Here is a 23,052-nt window from a genome sequence, read left to right as displayed (position 1 = left end):
TAATCCAACCCATTTTAAAGAAAGCCAGTTTAGAGCCATCTCTACCCATGAATTATAGACCAATATCCAAACTTCCTTTCTAATCCAAACTCCTGGAAAAAACTGGAAAATCAATTCATAACTTTGTTGGAGGCAATATGTATGACATGTTTCAGTCTGGTTTCAGGAAATAGCACTTTAATGAGGCTGCTCTTTTGAGGGTGTCAAATGACATTTTAATGTCATGTGTAACAGGGGATTGTTCAGTGTTGGTGTACTTGATATTAGCTCTGCTTTTGACACTGTTGACCATTGTATAATGTTAAAAAAGGCTTCATGATTGGGTTGGCATTTCAGGCACAGGGTTAGAGTGGTTTTCATCCTACCTTTCTAGCTAAACATTATCAGTGAGTTTTAATGATTGTCTCTCTGAGTCCTCTTCACTCATGTGGGGTGCCACAGGGCTCTGTCCTGGGGCCCTCGCTTTTCTCTTTTATCTTCTGCTCCTTGGAAAAATCATACAAAGTTTTAACATAAAATATCATGTATATGCAGACGATCTACAACTCATTTTCACATTCAAGTCCAGTGAAGCCTCAAAGCTGTCCAGCCTGCTTAAGTGTATACATTTTATAAAGCTTTGGATGGCTGACAATTATTTACAGCTTAATGATGATAAGACTAAGGTTTTAGTTGTAAGAAAAGCTTGTCCCTTTAATATTGTAGAACCTGGGTTGCCTCTCAAATGCTGTTTGCCCAAGTCTTTGAAACCTAGGTGTTCCATCCATCCATTTTCCTCTGCTTCTCCGGGGTCGGGTCGCGGTGGCAGCAGGCGAAGTAGGTCAGCCCAGAAATCTTTCTCCCTAGCAATGTTCTCCAGTTCCTCCTGAGGAATTCCAAAGCGCTCCCTGGCCAGATGGGATATAAAATCCCTCCAGCGAGTTCTGGGTCTGCCTTGGGGTCTCCTCCCAGTTGGACGTGCCCAGAAGACCTCCACAGGAAGGCGTCCGGGGGGCACCCTGATCAGATGCCCGAACCACCTCAACTGGCTCTTTTTGACGTGAAAGAGCAGCGGCTCTACTTCGAGATTCTTCCAGATGTCTGAGCTTCTCAACCTATCTCTAAGGCGGAGCCCGGCCACCCTCCTGAGGAATCTCACTTCGACTGCTTGTACCCACGATCTTATTCTTTCGGTTCATGACCATAGGTGAGGGTTGGGACATAGGTGTTATTTTTGATAATTCTTTTACATTTGGCAATCACATCAAACAGCTAAGAAAATCAGGTTTTTTCCATCTTAGAAATATTAATACTTAGATCACTCGTTTCCCCCCCGAACTCGAAATGCTCTTACACGCCTTCATCTCATCACGGATTGATTGTGTAATTCACTGTTCACCTCTCTTAACACATCCACGATTAATCGCCTCCAATCAGTCAAAAACGCTGCAGCCAGAGTATTAACAAGGTCAAATAAACTCTCCCACATCACTCCTGTACTCAGATCCCTTCACTGGCTCCCTGTTACATTCAGAATCAAGTTCAAGATCCTCACAGTCACTTACAGGTCCCTGCATGGTCAAGCTCCAGATTATTTGTCAGAAGTCATCCACCCCTACCAGACATCTCGCCCCCTCAGATCAGACACACTAGAATTTGTCTCTGTCCCACACGCACCCCTAAAGATTAGGGGTGATTGGGCTTTCCAAGCCATTGCCCAAAAAATGTGGAATGAGCTGCCCCTGTCTTTGCGCTCTGCAAATTCTCTGAATGACTTTAAAAGTCAGTTCAAGACTCACCTGTTTAGACAGACCTTTGGTTAATTGATCATTCTTTTCATTTAGTATGACTGTTTACGTTGTGTGTAATGTGTTTCTAATGATATCAGCACCTATTTTCATACTATACTGTTGTTGTTATGACTATTGTGGTTATGTGGGGATTTCATAATCATCACTTTTATTTTCTGTATTTTTTGTCTGTGTAAAGCACTTTGTGACTGTGAAAAGTGCTACACAAATAAACTTTACTTACTTAGAAATATAAACTTGTACTTTGGCTCCAGTGTATTTACAAGCCCTCTAAAACCTGAGTTTTCAACCACTGAAAATAGCCGTAGGTCTTTGTGATCCGTTGAGCTGTCATGCTGTTGTAGGGAAGTGGGATCGTGAATGCTTCAGATTCTGCTCCTTGCAACGTTGTGAATCTTTTCAGGGCGATGATTTGCCAAGTGGCTCCTTGTATGTCACCATGGTCTGGCAGTGTCTGCAATTTTTTTTTTGTTTGTTTGTTTTTTTTGTCTGTTACTTCTTTCCTTTCTCATTTCTCGACAACAGGAAACCAAAATGCCTCCACGCATCAGATTTAGAAGTCGCTGGAGCCCCCGCAATCTTAAAAACTTCACTCACTCGCATAGACTGTTTCTCCCTTGGCTCTTGTAGCAACTACCTGTTAGAGGCCACCGACACTTGTACAGTGTGCACTGTCATCTGACCATATAGTGTGAGAACATGAGTTGTACATGATAGTCGAGCATCTTAAAGATTCAGTCGCACAGCATGAGCCGTCACTCCACCACTACTGTTGTACAGTCAGCTTGAAATTGTAGAGTGTATGCCTCGCTAAATGTGGCCGTCATTCACTGTTTCGTGATCATAAAAATTGAGGCTCAGACATTATTGATTTTATTTCCATTTTGTGAAGAAAGTTTACTTTTAAATGCTCGTTTGCCCTTTTGTCTCTTTTTTGAACTCCAGCATCCCGGAACAAGAATAATTTATCATCTGAAGTTTCTCCCTTCATTGAAAAATGTTCTTTTTCATGTCTTAATTAACTAACCAGAGGTTGATCTCAGACACAATGCATCATATTTATCAGCTCTGCAGAGCACAGTGTGTTGATTCAGTACATGAAAAAGACACGCCAGTCTGACTGATTGACGGGCCTTATCTTTATGCACTAAGCAACAATTGTGTATGTTTCTGGTATCTGTTGTCATAGATTACTTTGCACATTGTTTTCCTTGGTTATCAATGTTTTTTTTCAGCGTAGAAGAGATACCCCTGAGATCAAAATAGAAAAAATAGGATTAATTCTGAAGATTACTTTTTAATTAAAACGGTGTTATAGGAAACCACTTGACATGTGAAGTAAATGAGGAAAAGTAATTTGTTTGGCTGCAGTTTGAGATATGTTTTCACTCTGCTTCACATAAACCCAGTCTCGCCTCACAGTGGAGGAGACCACAGTGGGCGTCGTAAAACAGAAGGAGGGAGGAATGAAAGAAAAGAGTAGGAGTCGAGAATGGGAGTTGAAAGCAAGAGAAAGAAGTAGTGGAGAAAATAAGCAGGTTGTATTGTTCTTAATGATGCTAGAAAATTCAGTGCAGGTGTTCAGAGTTCTATTTCTTCTCACATGTGTGGCCTTCCTGCTCTGTATTCCCACTTTCACTTCCTTAAACTCCCTCCCCTCAATCTTCTTTTCCTTTCTTTTCTCTCCTTTCTACTCTGCTCCTCCTAGTGAAGATGTATGGACCATACATGAGCAGGAGGGAGCAATGGAGCAGGGAGACAGGGGTTAACAGCAGCCTGACTAATGGAAGGCAGAGATAAGGGGCTGATAACAGCTGTTCTGCCAATATGAATGAGCTGCCGGTGTAACATACAGCGCTTAAAAATGCGGTGGAATAATACAGCTGCCAACATTTGCTGCCAAAAAGCCTTCTAGTAGACCTTGTTTCTTTTAAACCCCTTTTGTCTTTGAATCTTACACTCATTGTCCTCCTCAATTGCTTATTAAGCCCTTTAGCTACTGTTGCACTGCCAGTCTAGCAGATAACTTGTCTTCATACTGACGGAAAAAGATTAACCACCAGAAATTCTTGTTAATTTTTAAAAATGTTAGTCATTTTATTTTGGAATTCAGTCAGCAGAAACAGACTACTCATTTTTGGCAGTATTGTACCCTTTTTGACATGATTACAAGCTAGCTAGCAGCTTTTGTGACAGACTGTTGGCTACCTAGCTCATTAAGCTAACATTTCTCCCTTGAATTTCCTGAAACACTTCTTCTGTTGCAGTCATTATGCTTCCAGCTGTTGTACAATGAAAAGCATGTAAAAGGAATATTTAATGTGCACAAGAAGGTTACATGCTTCATATTGTGTGAATAGCCTGGGGCTGACACTACATGTTCTCAGCAAAAGAAAGCATCAGCTGGTTGAAGATTTGTGTAGAACAAATAAGAAACAGCATTATTCTTACATAGCAGCGTAGAAGAAGTCAGTTCCAGTAATTTAAGTATGATGAGGAAAAATGTTGAATCAGACAGCTAGTTTGTTCACAGCAATTAGTGTTTGTGTATTAAAAGCACACAGTCTTCTAACATAAGACAAGAAGACATTAAGGATGGAGAATATCTGATGCAACTATGTTGCCTGGGAGAAATAACTCCCAAAAACAAATGCAAAACAAAACAAAACAGAGCTGCTACTGTTAGCTTAAACTTTGATACAACCTAAATTCCTAAAAAATTGTAGTGCTGTTTAAAATGTATGAAAACAGAATGTGATGATTTGAAAATCTCATAAACCCATATGTCATTCAAAACAGAACTTTTAAAACATATCAGATGTTCACCCTGATACATTTTACCATTTTATGAAAAATATAAGCTCATCTTGAATTTGATGGCAGCCACACATCTCATAAAAGTAGGAGTGAGGCAAAAAAAGGCTTGAAAAGTAAGTGGTACTAATGAAAAACTGCTTGAGGAGCATTTTACAATTAATTTGGCTAATTGGTAACAGGTCAGTGACATGACTGGGTATAAAAAGAAGCATTTTAGAGGGGGTGAGTCTCTCAGAATTAAAGGTGGAAAGAGGTTCACCAATCTGCAAAGACTTGCGTCAAAAAATCTTGGATCAATTTCGGATAAATGTTCCTCAACATCTGTTCATGTTATCCCACCATCTGTTCATATTATCATTAAAAGATTCAGAGAATCTAGAAAAATCTCTGTGCGCAAGGGACAAGGCTAAAGTCACTTGGATGCTAGTGATCTTTATTCTCTCAGGTGCCACTTCATTAAAAACAGGCATGAGTCTCTACTGGAAATCATTGCATGGGCTCAGAAACACTTCCAGTAATCATTTTCTATCAACAAAATTGGCTGTGCCATCCAAAAACAAAAGTTAAAGTTGTATCATGCAAAGATGAAACCAAATTCAAACACAATCCAGAATTGCTGCTGTCTTCTCTGGGCCACAGCTATTTTAAAAATGAACTGGGACAGAATGGAAAACTGTTCTGTGGTCAGATAAATCACCATTTGAAATTCTGAAACCTGCTGTAAAAATCCCTGTTTGGTGAAGTGTAGGGATCATTTTTCATAATTGTCAAACATAGTTCTTGTTTTTTTCTTTACATGGACTCCAGCCCTAACATAACTAATGTCATTTGCCTTTGATGTGCAAACCTCAAGACCCACCACCATGATCATAATTTTTTTCATCTTTAATAGAGATAAGAGGAAAAGTTCAGAGTTGCCTCTTGTCTCTCTGAAGCCTCACATACACCTTGTCCATCCGCAGGAGAGCGAAACAAAGGTGTGTGTGTATGTGTGTCTGTGTTTGTGAGTATGAATTTAACAGAGGGATTATGTGTCTAATTGCTTGTTTAAGTGGGCTTGTTTACAGCCTTTTGTGCATATTGGACCTGTTAATCTAGCTGTGTTTGTTTGCTGCTCAGTGGGCTGATCCCTGATCACTGCATGTGTGCATTTGTGTGTTTGTGTTTGCTCATGTGCGTCACAACCCACTTTTTATTTTTTTTGGGCTTCACAGCCTCTTCTTCTGTCACTTTCAATCATGTCGCGCTGTAAGCAAAGACTGTTTGGAGCTCTGTGCATGTGTGTGCGTGCATGCTCGGCTTGATGCACCGCCAAAGCCTGGGGACAGCTAGGATGGAGGGATGGGGAAGCAGAGCCTGAGGGAAGGAGAGAAATAGGATGAGAGAGGTAGGGAAGGAGATAGTTGTGTGTTGTCTGGCATTCCAAAGAAGCTTTATGATTTAAATGATAAAAGAAGGCTGGGCCATGCATTATGTATTAGGCATTGTACGTGTACGGTAATTCCAATTAAGCTTACAGCCCAGTTTAGCTCAGGGAAAGGAGAGAGGGCAGAGGAAGACGCATACAGGAAATGAGAGACGTGAGGAGCAAGAACAGAAAACATGAGGTGTGAAAAATATTGACCGGACCAATCAGGAAACATTTAGCGTCCAGTGAAAACAAGCAGGAAAGACAACCTTGGCTTTCTTTCACAGGGTGAGACAGCAAGAAATGAGAAGGTGATAACAAGAGCAAGGGGAGGGGGGAATGGACATCTTATTGTTGGAGTTTGATGTGTCAGTTCTCTCGTCATGCTGAGTGTTTGTTCATTCAGTCAAGGCGCATGCCAGCTGCCAACACGAAAACAAACAAACCACACTAGACGGACAGAAGAGGCCTTTTCTTCTTGCTTCAGTGAAGAGGCAGACAAAGTGATGTTTGAACCTAAGACGATTTGGACGGGCTTTTAACCCCACACGCACACACATGCTTACAAATAGAAACCCAGTTTCACTGGTTTTCATGTTTTGTGTAATGTTGACAAATGATACCTCAATGAAATTAAATATTCATACAAACATGGAAAATTTAAACCAGTGACACAAAAAAATCTATTAAAATGAGTGCTGTCAATTGATTAGAAAAATTAATCAAGTTAATCACATCACTATGTTGTGGTTAATCATGATTAATCACAGCATTTCTTTAGTTTTAGTAATTTTTCAATTTTAATTATTATCAAGTGTTTATTTTCATTATTTTAACTTTATGTACAGCACTTTGAAAGTGCTTTTTACTAAAAAATGTATTTTTATTATTATCACTATTATTATTATCTATAAATTAACATTTAAAATGCTACCATTTTCTTGTATTTTTGGTTGAGATAAATTAGTACAAGTATGTGGTTTAAATGAAGAAATATTAAACAAACTAGAGTTTTTAAACTTACTTGTGGTTTGTAAATCAGAGTGTCTTAATTCACTGAGCAATAATATTTATAAACTGCAAAGAGCCCAGCAGACAAACACATCAGGTACAAAAATAACTTCTGCTGTAAAGTGAATGATCAGGTGTGCTGTTACCCCGAGGTAGCTGAAGTTGCTGACTGATGTCCAGTGGTCTCTTGTCAGTGTAATAAATGTAGCTTGGGCCAGCTGCTCCACTTTAGTTGCCTTTTAAGCTGTTGTACAGTTCACGGATTCTTGTGACAGAAGTTCTCGTAGGTGTTCTGTGGTACGGGTCATCCAAGTTGACTTGGATGCTGTCTTGAAGCCCCTTGTTATCAACGATCTTGATGGCCTGCAGTCTCTGGCAACCCACATTAGCCATGACATAGCCATCAGTTAGCTTAGATGTTGTCGTGTTGGGGACAAATCCATGTCTGCTGAACTGCGCTGGTGTAGCTTGGCGTTATGGCTTAATCACATGTTGTTGATAGCATCTTTGCTAACATTATCAACATTAGCTAGCATGGCTTAACCCCGTGTTGTTGATAGCATCTTTGCTAACATTATCAACATTAGCTATAATGGTCACAAAAATGTGACTGTTTCTCTGGAGGCTTAAAAAAGAGAGTTGTAACATAGCAGCATAGCAGTCAGATGATTCCTCCAATCGAGTCAATCAGGTTGTAGCATTTTTTTTTTTAAATATATATTTTTTTAATAAGAGAGGATCGTCTTTCTTGTGAGTGGGTGTGGCTTTAGCTCATTCAACCAACACCAGGAAACAGGCAGACATTACTGCCTCATTTTTCATGATTTTGAAGCTTAATTTTATAAACTAAGAAATGTTTTCATGACTGGTGGTTCATAACACAGTGGCCTGTCATACAACAAAATGAAAATAAAGATTATCACTTTACAGGGAATTAATTTTCTTGTTATAATGTTACAATTGTACAGTCACTGTTGCTTAATTTTTCTTGTAGTAGCTCACTTAATTTTACCAGTTAATTGCCCCACACCAGTGATAATTCTACTTTAATTTGGCACTTAACTGTCCTCTCTTTACTGCAGATGTTTTAGGTAGGCAGGAGCTCTTGATGGACAGCGTCACCTTAAATATGACAGAGCTGTTCAAGTTTTGAAAGGACATAAAGTTATCTGCTTCACTCTGATATCACAATTCCCCTCCATCCCTCCGTCTCTCTGCTGCTCCTTCACATCTATTTTCAGCCCGACTGTCAATCCGACCGACTCCAAACTCAAATCTGCTGTCTTTCTCGACACCATCACACGGTAATAGCCTGGGTGGTGTACGTGTGGGTGTTTGGAAGTAGACAGGACTGGGACTGTTTTTTTCTTTTTTTTTTTTTTTTTTAACAATGAACCTGGAAAGATTTTATTTGAGGATTTTGAATTCCTATATATGTTTAATGTATCATAGTTTTCGTAATTACCCATACCTGTACCTGGTCTTAGACTTTTCAAACATCCCACACTAACTGGATGTCATTATGTATTCATTTTGTAACTTTCCAAAAATCTGTGGCACTGACACCTGCCTTTCCCCTTCTTGATGGCTGATTTATTGATACATTTTAATCAGAGAAACATATTTTTATTTTTTCCCTAAAAGCCACCTGGTCAAGCTCTCAGACCTGGGAACTCCATTAATGAGTCATTTTTCCCCCCTTATTGTGATTTTTTTAATGGTCAAACACTGCAGAAGGTAATAAAGATAATTAGCACATTTTTGACTCAAATCAAGTCAAATTAATTTGCTCAGACTTCAATCAAACTAATGACCTCATGGGCACTGCAAGGCAAACTTTACAAAAGCAAAAATAGCCAAGAATAAGCTTTAGGGCAAAAATTCAATCCATGACAGTGGCCTGGTTAAAGGCACAGCAAGTCAAAGTTATTAATAAAGCACTATTCGTACTGTTCCTCAGGGCAATTCAGACTGTTTTACAGAGCTGAAAATGGAACATCAGGAACACTCAGAACCTGGAAAAATATTACATCACGCAAAATTAGGACATTGAATTATAACAAAATTAGAGGTCTAAAAAGTAAGTAAAGAAATCTAACTTAATAGAGAGAAAATTTTAATTTGGTTTAGCTCTGTTTTGCAATAGTTTAAATAATACACAAACAATAATGATATCGAGTGCAGGAAGAGGCAGAAAACTCAACAGAGCTTATGTGAAGCCTCTACCTTAGCAATGATAAAATATCCATTCATCCACCCATCCATTATCTATGCTGCTTATTGCATTCAGGGTCACAGGGCCTGGAGCCAGTCCCAGCTGCCGTTGGGAGAGAGGCAGGGTACACGCTGGACTGGCTGCCTGTTAATCACAGGGCTGACATATAGAGACAAACAACCAGGAATGCCTCACACTCACACCTACGAGCAATTTAGTGTCATCAATTAACCTAACAAGCATGTCTGTGGACTGCTGGAGTGAGCCTGAGCATGCAGAGAGAACCCACACATGCACAGGGAGAACATGCAAACTCCACTCAGAAAGTCAAATTAGGAACCTTAAAGCAGTGAGATGACAGCACTAACCACTGCATCACCATGCAGCTTTAATGCTTAAATATTGAAGAAACAAAAAAAATACAGAAAATAGAATTAATACATACATTTGTAGGAGTATGTATTAAAAATATTGAGTATCAATGACTATCAAACCAAAAGAAAAATGAAAGCATATGAGGTTTGTGTTTATCAGTATGAGCGTGTGTCGGTGTGCACATCTATCAGTACAGCCACATCAGAGCAATACTTAAACAAAAATACTAATCAAAGTTTATGGGATTCTGACAAAACTGAAGTCTTACATTATGCTTCCACTATTGGTAGTGATTTGTGAAGAGAAATACATAAAAAAAATTAATAAAAAGAAGAGGTTAAAAAAACATGATGCAATTTAACATCAATTAAAAGGTAAATAAAGATAACACTTTATTTAGTGTGCCCTAATCACCTTGTGATTTCAGAGAAATTACAGTTACTTTACAGTAATAAGTTTGATTATCTAGTACTTTTTTCAAGAATATGTCACCAATTACCTAGTAATAACTTGGCATTGTACCAAGTAATAATTCAGAATTATGGAAATATTCAGTAAGTATTTTGCCTAGGAATTATGTATTAATCATCAAGTTATTCCTCATTCTATTGTAGCAGATCTCTGGTAATTAAGTGGAATTTTAAGCAGTTATTTCTTAGAAATAATATGATAGTTTGCCTATGTAAGTTGTGTATGTCAAGTTATATTAAAGGCATTGTGCCTTTAATGTAACTTGGCACAAGGCTGTTTGTTTAAGGGATGTATGTCTCCCTCTCTCTCTCTCTCTCTCTCTCTCTTTAGTTTACATAGAAATGACTTTGGAATTATGGAGGAAGGGGTTACTTTTATTTGGTGGTCTGATATGTTGAAAGTACTAGCAAACTATTTGTAGATTACAAAGGAATTTTTTAAAGAAATTTTGAATGAAGGCATTCAGAAGTTACTTGAAATTATTCATGAAGGACTCACTTTAATTTAGTGGGCCACAAAAAGGAAATTACCTGTGAATTTTTAAACAACTTATATATAAAAAAATTTCTATTTCAAGTTTTATTTCTACGAAATTACTGGATAAAATTCCACCTAATTACCTGACAATGCCACAACAGTATGAGGAATTACTTAATTATACATTATTACTAGGTAACAACTTCCTCAATGTTGCGATATTCATGAGTTATTACTAGGTAATATGCCAAGTTATTACTAGGTTATTACCACCTTATTCTTGAAAAGTGCCTCAGGCCTTCCCTATCCACATAGGAGGAGCAGGAATGTGTGCTGCTTTTGCTTGATGCTTTTCAAGTAGGCAAGGGAAGGGCCAGGGGATCCCAGAATGGCCACACCACCAAACCTAAATAACAGCACAAGTGTTAATTAATATCTGGCAATGAATAAATATTTATGGCTGCAAATCATGAGTGTTCTGACAGAGTGGTCGTGACTGAAATGTGGGTGGGTCAGTTAACCTACAGGACATAGCTCACTGCCATGCCGTTACCTGCACTAAAGGACAAGAAACTGAGACAGCTTTGCGCTCACCCCATTGGCAGATATTTGTACTTATTAAAATACATTAAAACTTCTTTTGCAGAATTTATTGAAATGCTTTTTGATCCACACTTGTTGGTTAATAATGCTTGGATGTAATGAGTCTCTTGACTAGATATTAGACATATAGACTTACTTAAATTTGAGTTCTTGCAGTGTGTAGGACATTTTTTTCTTACTTTTTTTTTTTTAACCTACAAACCAGGAGTTTGAATCCTCAGTGTTGTTATTTTGAAAAGCCTCTCCTTGGTTCTAGGTGCACTTTCACTTTAAAAATGTATGTATCTTATGCTTTCAGTGCCTGCTTGTCTCTTCTTTCCACCTCTCTCTCTCTCTCCATCTTCTTCTATGATTTTCAGTACTCCTAATCCCCTCTCTCCTCTTTGTTTCCCTCATTCTCATATTAACCGTATGACTTCCTCTTTTAACTCAGTCTGTAGCTCAAAAATATCCTCCTCTGGCCTTCCTCCCTCCTTTGGCTCGTCATGATTCATCCGGCCCTGTCTCTCAACGGAAAGGATAAATTGAATTATTAGACATGCATGACATATTGTATCTCTATTACTGCTATATGTCAAATCTCTGGCTCCCATTGGTGTCCATGCAGGCGTGAACTTTTATTGTATTCAAATGCTAAATGTGGTGAAAATCAGAATCTTGGGACATGGTGATAATGTTCTCTTTCTGATATGCTCACATTACAGCAGGGGTTAGCCTACTTTATGTGCAAAATATAATTCCAGTAAAAGGCAGTGCCACTGTCCATTACAATACTTGAACATCTTTCAACTTTTATGTGAGATGTTCTGGATCCTTCCTGAATATCCATCAACCCATGGGTTTTATGGTATTAAGGATGAATTGTTCTTCAAGGAAGGGAAAATTGGAGCAAGACCGGCACAAAGATGTGAAATTTTATAGTGCTCAGGGAAAGAAATTCATCCGTATCTGCTCCCCTCCTCTTCTACTGAATAGAAGACACAAGCTCCACATTCATAATTGATCTGCCTCAGCTCCAGAAATACCCAGACGGAGACTCAATGTTTTGCCTGCTTATGCGCACATATTGCGTGTATGAGTGCAGGCTTTATAATAATAGAGGCAGCAAACAGGTGAGAGGATGCAGAGGAGACGGGCTGAGTCACAGAGAGAGAGGGAGGCAGAGAAACGGCCTTTCAACCCAAGCACTCAGCCCAGCTCCTCCATGAACCATGTACCACTCACTGCAGCCCCCAATGGCATTTAGCTGTTTGCATTTGCATGCAGTTATTTGATGTAAAGAGGCGGAAGATGGGATTAAAATATTACATGAAAAGAGGCTGTTTGGGACTGTGCAAACGTGTTCAAAATTGTTTTGGCAACTGAGAACGTTCCTGTCAAAGCTGGAAAGAGTGGTGGGGGAGAGGAGATGAGGGTGCAGTTTGTGTGTAAAATGGATGAAATGGGAGCGGTGGTCAGCCGCAGAGTCAACGCAGGATTTGACCTCATCAGGTTCCTTCAGGCGTGTAACACTGGAATCAGTCAAAATCCAAATACTGCTGCAGCTACAAAATCTCTGCTGAAATTCAAAACCCATCAGCTGCTTTCAGTGTTTGCTCAGCCTGATGGTGTTTTAATCAAGGGATTAATCAGTCATCTTTTAAATACATAGCAGAAAATAGCAAAAGATTTATCAAGATATTTAACATACAAAGAAGTCTAACCATAATCTTTGATACATAATTCGAAATCTGTTTGAAACAAGATCAGATATTAGTCTCTAAGCATCAAGGCTGAAAAATATATGGGACTGAATTTTGGATTTAGACTATGAAAGTTTTACTGTGCACCAATTTCAGGTTGTTTTTTTTCTAGCAGGGAAAAGCATGCCGCTCAGTGACACACAAGATCCCCAAATGAATCACGCCCCTAATGCTAAGATATTCAGTGCCTATAAAAAGAATTAATCCCCTAGATGATTTACCTTTACGTCTACAAAATAATGGTAATTCAGAAAAAATATGTAATGACAAAAAAATATGTAATGACAAAAAAATATGTAATGACAAAATTCTGTACTCTTGTTCTGTATTTGCTCCTATAAAATCAGTGTTTAGTAGATCCACCTTCAGCTGTAATTACAGCACTGAGTCTGTGTGGATAGGTCTCAATCAGACTTGCACACCTGGACACTGCAATTTTATTCCATTCTTCTTTGCAAAACTGATCTGATGAGACCAAAATGGAGCTTTTTGGCCATCAAAACATAGCGTCTTGTCTGTTGAAGAGTTTTCTTCAACAGTGGCTTTCTTGTGGCCGCTCTCCAATGAAGCTTTGACCAGTAAAGAACCCGGGCAACAGTTGTTGTATGCAGAGTCTCTCCCATCTCAGCTGATGAGGCTTGCAACTCCTTCAGAGTTGTCATAGGTGTCTCTGTGGTCTCTCTCACTAGTCTCCTTCTTGCACGCTCACTCAGTTTGTGAGGACGGCATGATCTAGGCAGATTTACACATGTGCCATAGTCCTTCTGTTTCTTGATGATGGATTTAACTGAACTCTGGGGGATGTTCAGTGCTCATGAAATTTTTCTGTATCCATCCCTGAATTATTAACCTTGCATAGCAGATGGATACGCCCATTTCCGTGTTTCTCACTGGTGAATCCATCTTGCAAAGCTCCCATCTGAACTGTTTGGGCCCTGTTAGAAAGCGACAGGACCAATCAGTGACGAGGGGCAGTACTTTCTGCTGCAGCAGAGTCGTGACGTATGCAAGCAGCAACAAGAGACCAGTGCAATTGTGGCGGAAGACCTTAGCGTGTATGCTGCTAAAGCACCAGTTTTATCAGAACTTGACGAAATTTCTTCGTTAAAGGAAGATCAAAGAACAGCATTGAGTTGTTTTCTTTTCAAAAACGCCAAAAGTGGTACTGACATGTCTACAGTCACCATGGTTTGCATTATGCAGCCCTATGGATTTTAGTCCTCGGTGGGGGTGCAACTTGATAGCAGTTACATCATGTGTTTTGTTGCTCTGATTGGCCCTTAAAGATGTGACAGACACAATGTTCATCCAATTACACTCCAGGTTTTATTCAAAGACTCCTTTCCCAAACGCTGTCTATAAGTGGTTTTCCATATGGATGTGTGGAACAAATCCATCTGGTGTGCCAGGTTACTCAATTATACTTTTCAAGAACCTTTTCTCTGGGTTGCTTGGAGTGTTCTTTTTTCTTCACGGTATAATGATAGCCAGGAATACTGATGTGACTAGACCTTCCAGGCAAAGGTGACTTTATACCACAACCACTTCAGACACATTCACTGCACTCAAGTGATTTTCTTTTACCTGTCAAACAGATAACTCCATTTTTTTTAATGGCTGCTGGTAAGAAAGAATAGCAGTGCCTAGCGGCTTCTGCCACAAAACATGAACTCTGACTCCGTTTCCTACAGGCTTCATCAGATTTTGCACTAAAACGGATCTTAGATCAGAAGACGGCTCAATTGAAAGTGTTAATTTTACCTCTCAGCTCATTATTTACCAGAATGGTATTTAACTGTTTTTGCAATTAACTCTTCATTTTGTTTTTTTCAAAAATGCTTCATTTTATTGACTGTAATTGATTTATAAAATCAATAAAACACTAAAACATCCAAGGGGGTGAATACCTTATATAAACACCGTATATTTACCTTGAATCTCGAACATAAACTCAACATCACCTCATTACTCTGGGGCCCTCCTAGAGGCCAAAACCCCACTTTGGGAATCAGTGCCATATTAACATGTATATTTCAAAAGCACAATTAAATATGTTTTCAGACTAAGTCAAAGATGCTTTCGCTGTCACTGAGACTATGTCCTCATTTTATTTATGTACTGCTATTGTAGTTACAATGGCATTAATGCCAGTAGAAACATTTATGGTTTGACAATAGCTTCTTTTGGCCTAAATTGAAAGACAAGATAAAAAAGAAAACAATTCCGAAGTACTTTTCTAACCAGTCTATCACCACATATGTGTTTACACTTCTCTTCTTTCTTTCTTCCTCCAGGAGACTGCCTCCTCCTGCGATGCCGAACTCCTCTCATTGCTCCTGGATGCGGGGCTCCTGGTGGGCTGCGTCTCCTCCACCCTGTACCCCCTGCTCAGCTCCCACATGCTGTCCCACCAGCAGGAGGGAGGCTGGGACATAGAGAAAGCCGCCGCTGAACTGCTGGCAGCCGGCCACGGGCCCGAGGCGGGCTCCCTGCTGCTGGCTTACCGCGGCACCCACCAGGCCCATTTCACCTTCAACTCCGCCTTGGCTGTGCTCAAGAAGTGGCTGTGAGAAAGGAAGGAAGCAGTGTGACGGCGAGGCAGGTTTGGATAGCAGGCCCCGTCCGTGGTAATAAAGCTGATTTAGGAAAGATGTCAAGAGTGGAGTGGAATTAGATTGGACTGAGATCTGAGGAAATTAGCATGAGGTGAGAGCAGGACAAAATATCAAGCCGTAACTCTGCATTTTGTTCCGTAATTGAGTTTAGGGTTCATAAACGTCAATAGCAACTGCAGTGTCTGCCTTGAAGGTACAAGAGCGGATACCTTTAATACTGAAACATCTGCTCAATTTCAAACACACACACATGGACACACGGGTAAACCTCTGCTGTCTCTCAGCCGTGAATAAATTTTCCATCTGATCAGAAATGCGTTTATTTGTCGGCCATTGTGCGATGGAGTAATTGAGCAGTAGCCGGTAAAGGCTGGGTTTCATTAGCCTATTGTTGCATGACAGGTTAGCCTCTTTGACGTCCCGCCGTTAAACACCCTGCCTCTGCTGCATTGTTTCCCCCCTAATAATGTCAAATTAATTCCTTCCAAACAAATTAGCCCCCAGCTGCCCCACGCTGTGTATTCCTGTTTGTGTGGATTCAGAGATAGTGTAGACGAGCTCTGAAACCCTGGTGATATAATGTAGAGCAAATTATGACGGGGAATAAACTTCTTTGTGTGTTTTACACACACAATGAGGCTGTCAGCATGGTTTGTTTCACTTTATAAAGCACCAGTTTCCTTTTGTCCAACCTTACAAAGTTGAAATAAATAAATATCCAACACAAGACAGAACTGAGTCATTTTGTTTTAAACTCTGTAACTTGACTTCTTGATATTTTATAATTGTGTTGGTGGAGCAGTGTCCAATTGCGTCTGTGCAATCATTCAACTGATGTCTGTGGATCTTTGGAGTGTGAAGAACAGATGCTAGTTGAATCAGTGATTCTCTTTCTTTTTTAATGAAGCGGTGTTACAGACAGTTTTGTTCTAGCTCAAAATGAAGGTCTTAAAAACATTTTCATTATAATTATGATAATATTTCCATGCTGTTCCAGGATAATTACAGCCTTCTGACCCATACTCGCAGCATGTTTTTTTTCCCAAAGCACTACAACAAAGTGAAAGCTTTTTTTTTTAAAGTGGTCTGCATGCACAACTCAAACAATTGTTTTAGCCTTTAAGGTATCACCGTTTTCAATTTCAACCTTTTTATTATCAGCGATAATTGCAAACAGGCAGAATAATGCTTGGTTCCAGGGCAAATCATGGAAAAAACATCTGTTTTATTTTCTTGTTTGTGAAAGTGTCAGCAGTGAGATTTTTAGACTGAAACTAATGGAGGTCCCTGTTTTCTGAAGTTTTTGCAAAGAATTTGCTTTAACTTTAGGGAAAGGAATAACAAGATTTTAGTACAAAATAAATAACTAAAAATGTTGTGTACTCTTTAACGGTAATAGAAACCAATAAAAGTTATCAAGAAATTTTCTGTAAAGCTGAGTGATATTGACCAAAAACATGAAACATTCACCCTGAGAAAGAAGTTGTGAAGTTAGGAGGGAGATAGGATGATTTTTCACTGACAGAAGCCCTGTAACACAAGCAAAATAAGCAGAAATTATGTAGAAACATGCCACACCACTACTTTCTAGCTTTGTTGCCCACTTGAAACCATCCAGAAATGCAGATAAAACACTGCAAAATGCAGAAAATATATTCTATGGTTGATGGAGGTTGCTGTGTACATAGAAAGAGATAAAACTTTGAGTAGCTGACTTAAAGAATAAATCAGGGTCTTTGAAGGTAGCCATAACATTATTAGCCATAATGTTATAAGCATTCAAGGTAAACATACCACGAGCTACATGAGTGTGAATTGTTCGTAATGTATAAAACTTTTTAGAGAAAAACATGATTCATTCGTGATTTCGATCAATGTCACTGCATTACCTACAACAGCAACATCTCTACTTGGATGATCTTGCCTTTACTTTTACCTTCTGTCCAGTTCTGTCTTGTATTTTTCAACATAAGACAGTTTTAATGGGGAAATGAAGGTGGCTGCTACGAGTGAAGTAAACTATCAGGAAAAAAGTAGGCATTAACTGTTGAGCTCTGTGGTGACGACATATGGCACCACAGACTTCACAAACCACCAGATCAGCTAGCGTAAGTGTTCCAAAAAAGTAGTGGCAGCAGACTGTTTAAACCCACAGAGGGCAGTGGATATGCATGTTGTTGACACAAAATTACTAAAGTGGTGAGAAAATGATCCTTAGTGTTAGTTCAAGACATGTGACATATGTGTCCTGCTGCAATCAGCTGATGGAGTGATTTTAATCATCATCTCTGTTTTCACAGCCAATCCCAGGTCATCTCCTTAACTAGGCAGTTCATTTAAATTTGACATGCTGCGCTGATCCCTCCTTCATCAGTGCCAGTCACACCAAACTGCTGGCAAAGCTTCACCTCCACTGCCCAAGCCTCCTCATGAGTAGCCTAAAGCTCTTGTTGCACCCTAACATTTTCTTTCACTCTAGAATGAAGTAGGTTGCTGCCAAATTGAATCTCTTGTATTTGACATACATTTTCATTTTTGTAAATACACTGTATGGACAAAAGTATTTGGCCACACCTGATAATTATTAAATTCAGGTGTTTCAATCAGACCCTTTGCCTCAGATGTATCCTTATGCAAACATTTGTGATACAAAATGGGTCATTCTGAAGATTTCAGTGACTTCAAGTGTGGTACTGTGATGGATGCCACCTTTGCAATAAGACAGTTCATGGAATTTTATCCCAGCTTGATATTCCACAGTCAACTGTAGGTGAATTATTAGAAAGTGGAAGCATCGAGGAACAACAGCAACTCAGCCATGATGTGGAAGACCATGTAAAATCACTGAGCAGGGTCAACAAGCTTCCACTGGCATTAATGTAAGTGGGAGCTCTATGGAATTGGTTTCCGTGGCAGGGCAGCTGCTTGCAAGCCTTACAACACCAAGTCCAATGCCAGGTGTTGGATGGAGTGGTGTAGAGCAAACCAACACTGCACTGTGAAACAGTGGAAACATGTTCTGATGAATCAGTGACAAATCATGCTTCTCTGACAGTCAGATGGGCGAGTCTGGGTTTGGAGGATGCTGGGAAAACATTACCTGCCTGACTGCACTGAAAAGTCTGGGGCAGAAGGGATCTTGATGTAGGGCATGAAGGGCAGACCTGATGCTTCAGCACAGCATTGTCCAAGGTATTTTGGACAATGGTGTGCTTCCAACTTAAAGTCAACAGTTTGGGGAAGGCCCTTTTCTATTCCAACAGGTCTGTGTCCTGGAGGGGCTATAGAGATAGTGTTATATGGGTTTTGTGTGGAAGAACTTGATTGGCCCTGACCTCAACCCCATTGAATAACGTTGGGAGGACCTGGAACGGAGATTGCAAGCCAGGACTTCTCATCCAACATCAGTCCCTGACCTCATAAATGCTCTACAGAATGAATGGGCACAGATTTCCACAAAAACACTCAAAAATCTTGTGGAAAGCCATCCAGGCTGTTATGGCTGTAAAGGGGGGCTTACGCCATTTTTAAGTACATGTATATAAATACAATTCCATTATAGCCCATGTCACCTTTTGAGCTGAGTCTTCACCACCAAGCAAAACTGTTTATCCATTATGCTATAAATGGTTAAATGTATGATGCTAGTGATCCTGACTGATGTAATTTAGTCTCACTCATATCCACTGATGATAGAAGTACACAGCTAACGTTACATATTGTGCAAACTTCCAGTGAGTCTAACTTTATATTGTATAAAATATGAGCACTGTTATGTGGATTTAATACATCTACCTTTCATGGTGTTTTTGTAATGCTCTAATTTTACACAGGAAGTGACTGAGTGCAGGATAGAACTGACTAGTTCAGACAGTAATAAGGATGGTTTCCATATAGGCTTTAAAAACATCTCATGCTGTGCTTCATTCAATGAGAAAACATAATTATTCCAGCATGATTTTTATAAACACTGAATTTTCTGCTTCATCCTAAAACTAGGTAGAAGTTAATTTCTGTCAATTCCCCCATGGTTTCTGTTTTATATACTTTGGTTCTGATCTCATCTAATTTTTTTGTTTGTCTGCCCAGCTCTGTTGTCATTTCCAATCTTTTTATGCTACAGTTAAGATGAGAACATAAAAAATTTCAATAAAGTATAATATGCGACAGTAATTCACTTTGTCAGGCAACATTTAAAACAGCTGCCGGAGTGGAGTAGCTCATGTCAAGGCAGAAATTGAATAAAGGGATAAGGCTTCGAGGTATTTACCCTGACAGCAATATTGCTGTGTTTCAGGCCTGTGTATGAGAGATGAGGACGTCGTGGGCGGATGTGAGGATGGGTGGTCTATATATCAAACAAGAGCGTAATGAAACTTCTCACCTGTGGAGGAGAAGAGGAAAATGAGACTGCGCTTCAGCCAGTGGAGGAGAACAAGAAAAATACAGCAAGAGACAAAATCAGGAGTGCTTTTTTCAGGTCGGACTCTGTTAAAGAAGTGTCAGAATTATCCCACAAGAGGAAATAATCCTGTAGAGATTAATGGGTCAATTTCACAGCCTTCCACTCCTTCAATCATGGCCTCTGCTGTTTAGTGCTATTCTAAGCTGGTGTCAGATGCTGATAGCTTAAAAGATGACTGGGCCTTGCGGTCTTAAGAAAATACACTGACGCTCATTCCCTTGAGTTAGACGTGTTCTCTCAACCCTGCAAAATGAATTAAATTGGCCTCAGATAGTAATCGACCCGGGTTAGCTCATACCCTTAAGCCACAGCAGGAGTCCATTTTTAGTCCCGGCTAGCATGAAATCAAGTCTTCGTGCTTAACTAATACGATTACATGAAGCCTCATCATCAATCTAAACCTGAAAATCCTCAGCTCCAGCAGGCCCAGACCTATAGCTTTTAATGCTGCAGCAAAGTGGGACATCCTTTACTATGTGTGAGCCAAAACTACCAACATTCATCCAAATGTGCTCAACATATATGACTGACTTGACATCAAAGAGCAATAAATAATTCACTGATTTATTTAAAAAAGGAATGAAATATGGAAACATTTCTAAGAGAGGAGGGTGCAGCTGGTGGATTATGTCGACAAAACAGGATTAGTAAATTGATGAACAGAAAGAGAGAAACATAAGAAAAGGGGAGAATGAAGAGTGGGTGGATTAACACTGCAGTGTTTTTGTCGAGGTGTTTTGACCCTTCTTGATTAGCAGAATTGACCTCCAATAACCCCCTGAAGCCAGTGTTTGCATAAATCCTCATAGAACCTTTGACACCCAAAATACAGCCACTTCAGGATCTTCAGGATCTTACTCCAGCAAGGGTGAAGAATAAAAGGGGATTAAAAGTCACTTTTCAATGCAGATTTTTCTGTGGTCAAACTCTGCTGTATTTAGGCTTTTTCTTTTACAAACTTCTAACCAAGTCAGCTAGCTGACATTTTTTTCCATTTCTCTTTAAAACATCTCTAATCAATATTTTTAAATTACATTTTATATGCCCACTCAGCAGTTACTCTCAGCTCTGCCGCTTTAGGCATCTTAAAGAGATTTTTTTTTCACTCTCACAGCTCTCAGTCTTTTTCAACACGCTTCAACCACTGCAAGCAACTTTTAATCCTAAAAATAAAATCTTAAAAACCCATCATACACAGCTTGCACAACACCAGGAACAGAGCCATCTTGTAAAAACAATCGTTACACAGACAAAATGAAGTGTGATGATAAACATGCACAATAATGCAAAGTTGCTATTTGCTGCAACTGCAATATTCTACAAGGATTAAATGATGTTGTTGACCAGAGTTAACAATACACACACTATTTGCCAGTCCTTCAAAATTGTAGCCATGTAGAACAACTATCAGACATACTGTACAGTACACTACACCTACATTTAAGGCAATAAAACACACTAAAGAAACAAATGTTATAATCCAGCTTCATGTCTGCACCGTGGCAAGACAGAAGGGACAGAGCTTAGCCCAAAACCCACTTTTGGGGCTTTCTCATTACTTTGAGTGGCTTTGCTCTACTTGGTTTGACTCGGTACAGCAGCCCAGCCTGGCAGGGGATTTGCTTTCCACTGCAACTGAGCTACCAGTTTGAGGGCATGTCTAGAGCTGATGATGTGGACAGTCAACAGAGATCAGAGTTGTTGTTACCCTGCCAACAGCTTGCTAGTTTACACAGATTACTAATGAACAGCCTTTGAAAATAACAGTGAAAGCATTGATGTATTTGTTTGTATTTACTTTTATAATTAAATCTGAGTCTTACCATTGATGATTGCCCAATGTTACTCCTCTTGAACTGATGAACTCAATTGTAACCCTTGTTGATGTAACACTATGTACATTTTCCGACCATTGTAGGTTATTTGGAGTTGACATGAGGGAAGAAAAACACATCCACTGTGGATCTTTTAGTGCTGTCCTCCTCTAGAGAATAGTTTTCCCAGCAGCACTGAGCCATTGCTACTGCTGCTCCCACTAGCTGGAAAAGCCAAATTAACCTGAGCATGCGCAACCAGTTTCAGGTAAGGGAGATGGTGCTCTCACCAAATGGCAAAAAGGTCCATGCTGTTCTGCATGAGAAGATTTCAATTAATCTACAATTGTGGTCATAGATTTTTCCAGTCATTTAAGTCCACTGCAACCATCTTAGACACAACAGGCCCCGCCACCTCAGCTGCTGCTTTGATGTTTATGTTGCTCAGCTGTCTGCAGACCTTCTAGTGTTAGCTTCATTATTATATGCATTGACAACAAAATAAAAATCTTTCCATACTGTTGATTGTCCTTCATAGTTTGCTGGTAAGGAGACTCTGGACAATGTCAAACATCAGATTCAGGAGGAACAACGCAGATTCCATCCTGGTCCACAGTGGACAGTGGACTGATTCTTTATCCTTGCAGGGCTTCCTGAGGGAGCATGGGAGTTTACTTATCCAGTCTACTTGTGTTTTGTGGACTTGGACAGGGCTTATGGTGATATGGGGTAACACGGTTGTTGCTACAAGCCATCCAGGCCTTGTATAACCAGAGTGAGAATTGTGTCCACATAGGTTTGGTTTGGGCATTTGCTCAGGATGCCTCCTGATCGCCTCCCTGGTGAGGTCTTTTGGGTGTGTCTGACTGGGAAGAGACCCCAGGGTAGACCCGGGGCTTACTGGAGAGATTATATTTCTCATCTGGCCTAGTAATATTTTGATATACCCAAGGAAGAACAGTAAAATATTGCTGGGGATGGGAATGTCTGGGCTGACCTGCTAAGCCTGCTGCCACTGTGACCTGGCCCTGGATAAGCGGAAGAAGATAGATCGGTGGATGGATGGATGGATTGATGGATGAATTCATTGAAAAAAAAAATCTAGTATTTTAGCATTAGGAAGGCCGCAGAGTCAAGTGCTTCAAGCACCCTATTGGCTAATCGCTCTCATGCTGCCTTATTTAAACTGCTCTTGCCTGGCTATGCTCTGCTAATCTCTCTGCAAGCTGCTCTTGCAACCCTCCTCCAC

At 39.8% G+C, this 23,052-nt stretch overlaps 1 protein-coding gene across 1 annotated transcript in view; it reads left to right on the top strand.

The window, feature by feature from the left end:
• Positions 1 to 16,241, top strand: part of nbas (NBAS subunit of NRZ tethering complex) — a 313,145-nt gene extending 296,904 nt beyond the window's left edge. The window contains exon 53 of the mRNA XM_041805537.1: positions 15,204 to 16,241. Coding sequence (XP_041661471.1) covers positions 15,204 to 15,479 — 276 coding nt within the window. The 3' untranslated portion in view covers positions 15,480 to 16,241. The remainder of the gene's footprint in view (positions 1 to 15,203) is intronic.
• Positions 16,242 to 23,052: the final 6,811 nt, after the last annotated feature.

Source organism: Cheilinus undulatus, linkage group 14 (genome assembly GCF_018320785.1).
Source record: "Cheilinus undulatus linkage group 14, ASM1832078v1, whole genome shotgun sequence".
Taxonomy (NCBI): domain Eukaryota; kingdom Metazoa; phylum Chordata; class Actinopteri; order Labriformes; family Labridae; genus Cheilinus; species Cheilinus undulatus.
This window is presented reverse-complemented; position numbering and strand designations above follow the sequence as displayed.